The following is an 11,209-nucleotide window of genomic DNA, read 5'->3' on the forward strand; positions in this document are numbered from 1 at the left end:
ATCTGACTTAAAGATAAAGATTTAGAGCTACCCCATCGCACATGATATATGGGAGATTACAGGATCAAGTGAATGCCACAAGCAAAGTTATAAAGGATGTAGATCTTGTCGATGTGAACGATTGGGTGCTCAAGGATGCTGAGGGTCACTCTCATCAAGATGACGGCATATTTGTGCTTTTCCACACTCGATTGGCCGTGATGTCGTGAGAGGCCTATATGACCTTGTGGGATCTAATCAAAAAGCAACAATATGGCACCGATAGTTACACTCCAGAAACAATTGTTTATGTTGATGAAATGGTTAAAGTGAAATTTCTGAGGAGATTGATTGGCAGAGGTTGGTCAAACGGTAGATAGTTACTCGTCGGCTATGCTTCTAGTTAGAAAACTATCAAGGAGTTACAATGCATCATTAGTGACAACCCAGCTAACAGTAGAGAGATTCATTCACTCAAATTCACTACCCGTTCTACAAGTAGACCAGGGTCCATTAAGATCAAGCTAAAATTAACTTAAATATTCATTGTTATGGCATGGAGAGGATATGCACATAATAGACCAACCCATAGATGGAACTACGCTGCCTTGATTGCAAAACAAGAGAGAACTTTCCCAAATGCATATGCTCTCTTTTTATAGGGAATTGTTGGAATCTGACTTAGATAGCCTCCAATAAGGTTTAGTTAGAGGGGTAGCTTGAGGGTGAAGCTCATAGACCGCTTGTAGATCAAGCCATAAAGAAGCTTATAGAAGAAGATTGAGTGGTAGCTTGTGGAAGAAGCCATTGGAGAAGCTTGTAGAGGAAGTTTGGTGGAACTTCTATTTTCTTCTCTTATGGTTAGGATTTTTTTAATTAGCCCATGTTGTTAATCACTCCAACTTTGATCAAGAAATATCAGGAGCCAAAAAGCTCGCTTTGCTATGAAAATTATATGTACCAGAAAAAGATGCTGCATTTCTCAACATGTAGTATAGATACAACAAAAAATACTGTGAGTTTTTGCATCAGCTCTTCATTCCAAATGCATTCTTTGGTTTTCGAAAGAACTTGGTGATATTCTATCTTTTTAACCTTATGCCTTTGCGCACCATGCCCTCGAGTCATATATTATTAATCAGACTTTCAAGACACTTCAAAAGTAATTTTATCACATTTGGACAGCATATGCCTAGGCACTCCGTATTGGTAAGACACACGTTCTTAGTAGCATTACTTTTGGCAACTATTGCACTTCCTTGGTTTTCTAATAAATCAAGTGATAGTCCCAATTACTCAATGGTGTGTCTTCGCAAAATCAATCTTCAACTACTTAAATAAGAGGGATGAGCATGTTTCAGCTCATTTGGCTAGAAACATTTCTAGGCCAAAACTTCATATAGTAGTGTTTTCACCTGAGTGCGACCACTTGCTGGATTCTTCCCCTAGGTTTTTTTTTTTTTCTTTAGGAGAAAACGTCCATTCTCACTTCTGACTTAGGGTGATAGCTTATCAATGAATCATTTGCTCAATATGCCATGGTTCTTTCTGCAGTGCAATCAATGTAGATTTCTTAAACCTGAAAATAGTTCCGTTGTAGGTTGCTCCTGAAAAGACTTCAATAACATCTCGACTTTAGGAACATGCTCCTTGTCAAATGCCAAAGCTCCAATAGTTTAGGGAGAAGGCTTAGTGATAGGTGTGCTAGACTAGCGGGATGAGCTCTCGAGCTCCCACCTAAGCTAATGCCCATGGCTAATCCCGCTGCCCCCCTGCCATCTCTTCCCTCCTGCAGCCTCCTCCCCCCCGGTCATCTTCTCACCCCCACCAACTCCTCCCCCCGCCATCTCTTCCGCCCCCCCCGCCATCTCTTTCGCCCCTCCACGTCTCACAGACAATGGCCCCAGAGGTCTGTGATTAGGCGATCTTACCCCAGGACGCAGTTTGGATGGGAGTTAGGATGGGAGAGTCTAGGATTGGGATCCTGAACGTGTATGCCCCAGTGTGCAGACAGCACCGTCCGGCCTTTTGGAGGAGACTGACAAAGTGTCTTCTGAATGTTAACTCCTAGATCGTTGGAGGAGACTTCAACAACCTAAAGTTTACGGAGGACAAACATGGTGATGCCTTATTCTCTGAGATGCCAACAGTAGAGCGAAGCATCTCGGAGCAGTTCATCTTCATGATCAGTGGTAGAGACCCGTGGCAAGAGCCAGAGTTCAGCAAGATACCTAGAAGCCTCCTCTTCTCTTTCACCCAAAGGAGACATGATGGATTGCTTGAGAGGTTGGACCGTTTCTACGTTGGGGACTGGGCACAGCACAGAGGCGGCTCTACCAAGATTCTGGCAGGCACCACGATGTCAGACCACTCTCCAGCAAACTCCACCTAGAGCAATCCCGCCGAGGTCTTCCCCAAAAAGGATTCCGCATTCTAGAGGACCTCCTGCAGGATGGGAAGATTCAACAGGTTATGGCAGAGATTTGGCAACAATTAGAGGCAGCACCTTACCGAGCTTCATGGGTGACAAATGCAATCCAAAGGAGCAGTGAGGAGTTGCAGGCTCATGCCCTTAGACGGAGAAGGGCTCTTCAGGAGCAAGCGGGCACTGAGGAGAGACCTCGCCTCCATAGAGAGGCTCAAGGCGCAGGAGCCAAGATCCCAGTGGCTTAGTGGCTGGTTTGAGAGCACGCGACTTGAGCTTCAAGACACGAAGATTCGGCGAGCTGAGCTATCCTATCACTCCTACCAGGTCCGGTGGGTACAGCAAGGGGACAAGATGATGAAGCAATTCTTTCAGACCACTGGACCTCAATCAGCAAGCACGCAATTGCAACATTTACGGGATTCGCAAGGCATTATGCACACTGATCCGCTGGAGATTCTAGAGTTGACCACCGGTTTTAACAGTCAGCTCTTTCACATGGAGAGGATGAATCCAGCTTGTCTTGTGGCCCGTGAGTTAGTTTGGGACCATGTTCCAACAGTAGTCTCGCAAGATTTGTGCAGGAGTCTAGAGGAGCCTTTCACGGATGAGAAGCTTTGGGAAGCCCTCAAGGCTCTCTCGACCCAAAAGTGTCCTGGTGAGGATGGCTTGACTCCGGCCTTCTTCCAAAACTTCTGGGAGATCATCTCCATCCCTATCTGCCTAGCCTGCCAAGAGATCTTTGACACTGGCTCCCTTCCTCAGTCTCTGAGAAGGGGGTGGATTTGTTTGATCCCAAAAGGGAGAGATAGGTCAAGCATCAGGCAGTGGAGACCGATCACTTTGCTTGATACTGCATACAAGATCCTCGCCAAGGTCTTGAGTTTGCCGTTACGGCCCATCTCACTGACATCATCCACGACACACAGACCGGGTTCGTTCAAGAGCACAGCATCCTAGACAACATCTTCATGTTCTGGGAGGCAGTGGATTGGGCCAAGGAGGAGTCACAACCGTTGGCCGTCCTTCTTGGATTTTGAGAAGGCTCACGATAGGGTCGAGTGGTCTTTCCTGGAGGGTGCTATGCACAAGTTGGGTTTCTCAGACAAATGGATCAAAGGAGTTTATGCACTTTATGTGGGAAGCTCTAGTTGGATGCTTGTCGGTGGACACACGGGTGAGGCGTTTCCTCTCTCTCACTCGGTCCGCCAAGGCTGTCCCCTCGCTCCCTTTCTCTTCTTGTTTGTGGCAAAGGCTTTGGGCTACTACTTGAGATCATAGCTGTCACGGGGACGTGAAAAGTGATGTAAAGTATCTTTTTAACTCAACCTACGCTTAACCCGAGGTTAACCATGGTTAAGTGTAGTAATGGTTTGGCCGTGAGGGACTAGCTAGAGGAAGTGCACAATTCCTAGAAGTTCCTAGGGGCAAAGTCTAGGTGCACCACTAGGTCTTGGGAGCCAGGAAAGGCTTTAAAAGAGGGGCCTAAAAGTTGGGCCCAAGGACAACCAACGTTGTTCTTGGTATGGGGGATGACGTGCCCTTCCCCCACCTTCCATCTCTCTCCCCTCTTCCATCTCTCTCCCCTCACTCTCCCAGAGGTGCTGGACGTTTTCAGTTATTCTTGTGCAGTTTTTGAGCTTTTTCAAGCCTGTTTTTCAGATGTTTTAAGCATGTTCCAGCTGTTCCAAGGCTAGTACGCACCTCTAGGAAGTGCCAGAAGTCATTTTTCGACTGTCTTAAAAATTATGTACATACGTCTGTACGGCTGTACGGAGTCTGTACGACTGTGTATGGCTGCCTCCAGCAGGTGGCCGAGGTTGTCTTTTACTGTTTTGGACCGTTCTGCACGTGTTTCTGGATGCGTGGTGGCTTCTGAAGCTGTTCTCGACCAGTGCAGGCTGCAGGAGGAGCTTTCCCTGCTACTTTTGGCATGCTCTCTTAGGAGGACTCAAGCACAGATCTCGAGGCAATCATTTCGGGGAGATCTGTAGACCATCTTTCCTCTACAACTCTTTCTTCAACACTCTCCGCTCTCTACCTTCATTTCTCTCTTATCTTGATTGCTGGAAGTCACCTGCACACTGCGCGGAGCCTAGACAAAGGATAGGTGCGAGGAAGGAGCTGGTCCCTCTGCCACAAACAGCGAGAATTGGTTCCAGGTTTTGTTTTTCCTTGTTCTTTCTTGCTTTGCAGCTTTTTGCAGTACATGTGTGTTGTTTGCAATCCTTTTAGGACTCCTACAAGTTCTAGCAAGCACCCAGAGGCAAGGGTGTTCTTGTGGTAGGCCTAAGGACAGTGTGGATGCATGTGATAGCCTTGAGGCTGCCTTGAGCTCAGTTTGCCAATGGTATGGATGCCTGAATGCCTCACAGTTAGGTCAGATCAGAAGTGGATGCCTGAGTATGCCTTGTCAATTCGAATTCCAGTTGTGCACTTGGATTAGATGCCTTGAAGACAAGTAGAGGATTTGCAAAGAGGAACAGTGCAGGGGTGAAACCCCATTGTAAAGCGTTTCCATTCAAAAGCATTAAATAAATACGTAAGAGGCACCAAGGCATTTGGGGCCAGGGGGTGCTCATTGAGCAGGGGCATTCTAGCCTCCCCTTTGTTGTTATTGAAGTTTGTTTTTAAGTTTTGCTAAGTGGTTGAAGTGACTAAAGCTTGCATTGTGGCTATTTATGAAGTTTATGAGTGAGTAGAAGAAGATCACTACCCTTTTGTTTATTGAAGGCCGGTTTCAATAGGTGGCGGGCCTCATAGGGTTGAGACTCCCAATCAGAGAGGAGGAGCTGCTAGACTATGAGTTTGCAAATGACACGGCCTTGTACATAGAGGGCACCACAAGGAGATTGGAGAGAGTCAAGGGAGCCCTGGCTAAGGCCTCGGGGACGTGGATCAATTCGACAAAATCCATAGGTTTCTACATAGGCTCTAAGAAGACACAGGAGATTCGAGAGTGGGGGAGCGACTTTGGCTTCCGCTAGATTACACGGGATCAGACAGCTAGATACCTCGGATGCCAGGTGGGTATTGATATTACAACAAAGCAACAAATTGCCCCGGTCCTCGAGAGTGTTCACTGCAAGCTCCTCTACCGGAGCTCGTCCAAACTCTCTCTAGCGGGCCGTGCCTTAGTGGCAAACTAGGTACTTCTTGCCACAGCCTAGTATATCACCTCCTGCTGCATTGGGCAGCTCCGACAGTTGGTTCGGAACTTCCTTTGAGCAAGATCGGACGGCACAAGGAATACTAGAGCCCGGGTCACTTGGCAGACGATGATCATGCCGCAGGCCAGGCATTGGGAGACTTGGGTAACATTGATATGGAGATGCAAAGCAGAGCCCTCTTGGGCAAGTTGGTTGTGCGCGGCCTCACCCCAGGTGCAGAGCCTTGAAAGCTCCTCTTACAGCGAGGGCTTCTCAAGAACAGCCCGAACACCCCCCACACTGAGGGGCAGTGGCAGCATTCATACAAATGGATCTTCTCAGAGGCCCCCCTTACGAGGAAGGGTTCCCCCTTGATGAGAAGCCTCCATAGGGTCTGGCAGAGATTAGCAAGGGGTCTCATTCGTACTCAGCCTCGCCACAGAGAGGAGTCGAGCGTCAACCCCTTGTTTGGAACCCGGAGATCAGGGATCAAGATGGGCATATGCTCAGGCAGTGGATTCACATTGGTTGGGCACAGTGGGACAGTGGACCAGCCAGCTCCTTTGGCAGATGGAGCAGATTACCCATGGAAGCAGACGCGAGGCTTGGCGCCTTAGCACATTTGCGAGGGGCAGGGCAGCGGATGAGGGAGATTGACCTAGCCATCCTTGAGTCTTGGTGGGAGGGACTTCGCGGGGATCCCCTTGAGGATGATGATGTAGCGAGGCAACATACAGCCTGGTTTTTTCCGTGTAGGACCTGGAGGCCTACTTCAGGCACTCACCGAGAGAGACTCGGAAATGGATGGGAGTCTGGATGGGATTCATTGGCAGATGATCAGAGTGGTGGGACGATTGGGGAAGGAGTGGCACATTGATCCTCTCCCAAACTGCTCATTGGCCTTCCAAAACATCCACAAACTGCTGTGCTTCCATTCCTGCAGATTCCACCTCTGTTCCGGCTCCTACCAGTCCCGTACAACCATGTGTCAGCTCCGTACTGGTCCGTACACAGGCTGACACCATCCGCTTGTCCACACAGCCCTTGCTTGCTGGTTTCGCTGTGCATTTCTGTCATCTCCATGTATGGACAGCATTTGGAACCTTCTCTGCCAGATCTGCCCTCCATGGTGGATCTCCTCTCCCAGGTACTTGCCCTCTCTCTCCTGTCCACATGGCAGCCCCATGTCCCATCCAATCATTCTATGGTTGATCCCCCTTGATGCACTCCTCATATGGGGGGCTCACAGGTGGGGAGGTGACCTATCCTATTCCAGCACAGTTTGCAATTGCTCAGATGACACTCGCAGGGTATGTGCTGGGTTTCTCTAATGAATCAATACAGATTCTTTGAACCATTTCGAGGTGTGTTGTGGTTCCATCTAGTATTAGATTTCTTTAATAGCATGCTCCACGTTCCTACCATGGCACAACACAAACCACTCATGAGTAGTTGTTAGTTTCATAATTTGCATGCCCCATGAGTACTCAGCTGTCATTAAAACAGCATGAGGACTATGTCTACAGCAGTACTTGCTACAAGCAGAGAGAGACTGCATAAAAGCTAACAAGCCGTTCCAAAACATATGACATCCCCAATAGGGCACAGCTAGCTAATCTGTTGTTCCAGTGTGTGTTCCCATATCCTGCCTGGTACTTGTTTGACCTGGTGAACCTACTAGAGCTCCTGAATGTAATGCATGTGCCTTAGCCAAATGACTATTAAAAATATGAATTTCATGGATTTTTCTTGTTCATCCAATGCAAAAACACTTCCTTGTAGGAGCTGGCATCTCTCCTTTAGGTCATGCTGTCCAGTACCTCTGATCAGAGCCTTTACCAACCACCTGTCATCTCTAGTTTCAACCATTTTGAAATCCTTAGCAAACATAAAATTATCTTCTGCAAAGTCTAATCTTATCCAGCATAGCTTCAAACATTATGGTATGCGTAAATTGACTGTGCTAGATGAAAATGCCAAGTTTAGTTAGCAACTTTCGAAAGGCATCATTTGAAGGTATGGACACTTTTGAGTTGGTGTTTAGGTCATTGCCGATGCCTATAATGAACTCCATAGACTTAACCCCAGGTGCACATGAGTTCATCAGTCATCACAAGAAACCTTAGAAAAGGTTAAAGTGCAATAATGAAGAGATGGCAAGACAAGCAAGATTAGAAAGAGAAAACCAATAACTTTTAAAGAAGGAGATGCGATCCTCCTCCATTTTGACAAGGAGCATGCTTTTTTTTTTTTTTGCAAAGAAAGGAACCTTCTATTAATGCTTGAAAGACTTCATACAAAATAACAGCCCCGAAGGTGCTGAGTATGGAAAAAACTGGAAAAAGGCTGAAAGAAGAAAAAAACCGGCTTGTTCCAGAGAAAACCGGCTCACTGCCTAGGGGATCTCTGGTACAAGGGATCTCTGGTACAAGGGTTAACAACCAGGTGGGGGGACTATACAACCAGCAAATCCCTTGCGGAGTGAATATGTAAAAAACTCTTGTAGGCCAAGCCTTGCAAAAATGAGCGCGTCTCACGACAATCGCCCTAGAGCGTGGGGTCTCACGCTCCCAGGTGAAACGGAGGGTGTGGATGATATCCTGCCAGATCGCGAGGTAGCTGAGGGTGGAACTAGATGCTCACCCATCACCAGACTGCAGCGGAGCAACCCAAATGTTCCACGCCGTGATACTGGCTACTATCTCCCATACGCTGTCCTCCGAAGGAGAATGAGGATCGAGGCTATCAGGATGGACCGCCTCATGGAGCTCTATCCTCTGAATACTCTGACCCTATATCTGGTAAGATGGGAAGACCTCATTAATCTAGAACGCGTGTGCTCCCTCAGTCAACCAAGCCACCATCCCCCCCCATGTGTAGTCCCTCTGAAGGCTCTGCATACGGGTCATAATCCTAAGGGCTCCCATCCAAATCCTCACTGCGCTACAACAGCTCCAGAGGCAATGAGGGATTGTCTCCAGAAATTCAACAGAGCAACAATGACATTGCCCCTCCACCCGCATTTGCTCCAACCACGGGCCAATGGGCAAGCCTCTGTGGGCAGCCAGTTAGAAGAAGTAGGAGATCTTCCTCGGCCGCAAACTCGACCATAACCGCATCCAAAACTTGGAACGGACCTACTAGGGCACTCTCTGGGCCACCCAATGCCTCTCCCTCGAAGGGGTCCAAATCGAAGAGTCCATTTGAAGCCTCCTTCCAATCTGTGTGGTGTAGGAAAAGAAGGGCACCTCGTCCACTTGCTCGGCAAGGCCGCTCCTGGGGGGCCAAAACCACTCTCCCGGATCCCACTGGACCTCCCTCAAGGGCCTACCCTCCCAAAGCTAGAGGCGTCATCTGAGGGCATATCCTACTCTGAGATACTGAGAGGTATGCAAGGTTGGAACTGCCTGGGCCAGTGGATGGGAGCCACATGGCCAAGCAGGACAGCAAAAGCTTGGAAGAAAGGGCCCAGGAAGGCATTTACAGCCCTCACCCTCAAGTCGGCTGGTTGGGAGAGGATAAGTTGGCCAGTCTAGTCGGTTTTTTTGGCAAGGGCTTAAGCCCTATATAAGGGGCCATTTGGGGCGTCCTTTCTCATCACTTGGAGCAGCCCTCACAAGAGCAAAAAGCAGCAGCATGTAGCCATCCTTGGGCCTACATTCAAGAGGTGAAGGAGACCTACAATAGGGAGCAGACTTAGCTCAAGAGTTGCAGCCCACCTAGGCTAGCTTTCTGGATAGCAAGGTGGAAGGGATCTGTGGACATAGAGTCTACATAAGCTCAAAGCAGCATGCGGGCTCAGAGATCTAGAGGGGCTAGGCAATAGTAGGACATTTTAGTGAGATCGGAGAACCAAGATTTGGTGGGACTCCGCATCTCCTTTTGTATTGTGTCCAGTTTGTAGACAAATAGAAATATATGTGTTGCTTCTATATTTGTCTTGGATGCCGTAGTGAAACACTTCCACGTGTAATTCCTCGAATCATCTATCAATCTTCCGCTTTGCGGGATAGCCTCTGGGGGGATTTTATTTTCTAACATGGTATCAGAGACCTGACGGAAGTTCTCGGGAAGTGGAGCTTGAAGGCAAGGACCTTGCTGAAGGACGACCTTGATTCATTGCTCAAAGGAATTAGCTTCAGTGTCTCAAGGATTGTACCCATGTGAGAGGCTCAAGTTTAGACAGGCGTCTGAAGGATTGTACCAAGGTGGGAGGCTCAGGTTCAGGCAGGTGTACGACACTCTAAACCCTTTACCTTTTTCAGTTCATTATTATGGCCAACAGATATCACATCCCAAATTTTAGTGAGATGGGAATGTGAGACAGGACCAATTACACATTGTGGAAAATGAAGGTTCAAAGTTGCACACACATTTATGACTGTGAAGTACACACAGTGAGAGAAGTTTGATTCCATAGTGAAACACTTCCACATGTAATTCCTGGGCTTGTGTATCAATCTTCCGCTACACAATACCCTCTGGTAACAGACTGCCCAAACTGAAATACATGAAAAGTTCCACCACCACCATCAGCCCATGGAGATTGTTTCTTTGTGCTTACATGTGGATGAAAAACGTTTACTTTTGTAGTCGTAGGCCAAGGCGATGCAAAACTTGTGATTTGTTCCAATGGGATACCATGCTTGCAAAACCCTTCTTCAGATTCAAAGCGATGATTCATCCACAAAGTTTCGTATTTCGAGATGCTCTTAGCACCGAACATAGGCTTCCCACATTTGAATTCCCCTCTTGCAAATGAAGGGATTAGGCAAAGGTGGCCATATGGTTTAAGTCTTTGGATTCTCTATATATACATACGAATATACACACATTTGCAATGATATGACAATGTGAGATCATGATTAACCCAAGGTTTCTTGCTTTCATTAGATGAATATCACCAAATTGTTCAACGGAAGGCAGACGAGTACCTACTTCCTTTTGGAAACCAAAAAGAAGCTTGGCACTAGATGTTTGCATCTCTTCCAAGCGTAAAGTTCTGAACGCAAAAAACAAACAAGGCAGACGAGTACCTACTTCCTGTTGGAAACCAAAAAGAAGCTTGGCACTAGATGTTTGCATCTCTTCCAAGCGTAAAGTTCTGAGCGCAAAAAACAAACAATTAGCAAACATCTTAAAACAAAAGCAAGGGAAGAAAAGCCTGGGACAACCTGAGGACAAAGAGCTCGAACAAGCGGGCAGCTTCCCGACTACTCTGCATGTCATCAGTTGTTGCACTCTACCAAGACAAAACCTGTAAAATTCATTTGAATTTATAAGCTACGAGTGGCATGACCCGTCTACGACGGATTAAAGACCCGCTCCGCTTAGTTTCGAAGTTGGGATCATTAGTTGCCTTTAACTTTGAGGAATTAAATTTGAGGCTTTATTTATAGCTTTAAGAGAATTTCAAATTGTATCTCGATTAAGAGTGTTTAGTTAAGAGAAATAATTTTTTTGGCATTGCATCTCTCTCTCTCTCTCTCTCTCTCTCTCTCTCTCACTCACACACACACACACACACACACAAAGAGAATGGCTATATTTACAAATCTCAACATTGTTATGCTTTTTAATAAATTTTCTAATCAAATCCAAATGAATCCCTAAGAGTGCCTTTATTGAGAATGTGATCTAAATTAATTGAATTAAT

General features: G+C 47.0%; 1 protein-coding gene across 2 annotated transcripts in view; it reads right to left on the reverse strand.

Annotated features, from left to right (window-relative positions):
- LOC147892521 (FAD-binding protein) overlaps positions 1-10,813 on the reverse strand; it is a 34,945-nt gene extending 24,132 nt beyond the window's left edge. Inside the window, exons 1-2 of one of the 2 annotated variants that reach the window (XM_087387464.1) lie at positions 10,728-10,813; positions 10,590-10,657 (exon numbers count right to left, since the gene is read on the reverse strand). In XM_087387464.1, the coding sequence (XP_087243590.1) occupies positions 10,590-10,657; positions 10,728-10,777 (118 nt within the window). In that variant the 5' untranslated portion in view covers positions 10,778-10,813. The remainder of the gene's footprint in view (positions 1-10,589; positions 10,658-10,727) is intronic. The other variant, XM_087387465.1, reaches the window with a different exon arrangement.
- Between the last annotated feature and the right edge of the window lie 396 nt (positions 10,814-11,209).

The sequence above is a fragment of the Dipteris shenzhenensis genome, chromosome 16 (assembly GCF_047967505.1).
Source record: "Dipteris shenzhenensis isolate YYH24624 ecotype China chromosome 16, Dip_SZ_1.0, whole genome shotgun sequence".
Taxonomy (NCBI): Eukaryota; Viridiplantae; Streptophyta; class Polypodiopsida; order Gleicheniales; family Dipteridaceae; genus Dipteris; species Dipteris shenzhenensis.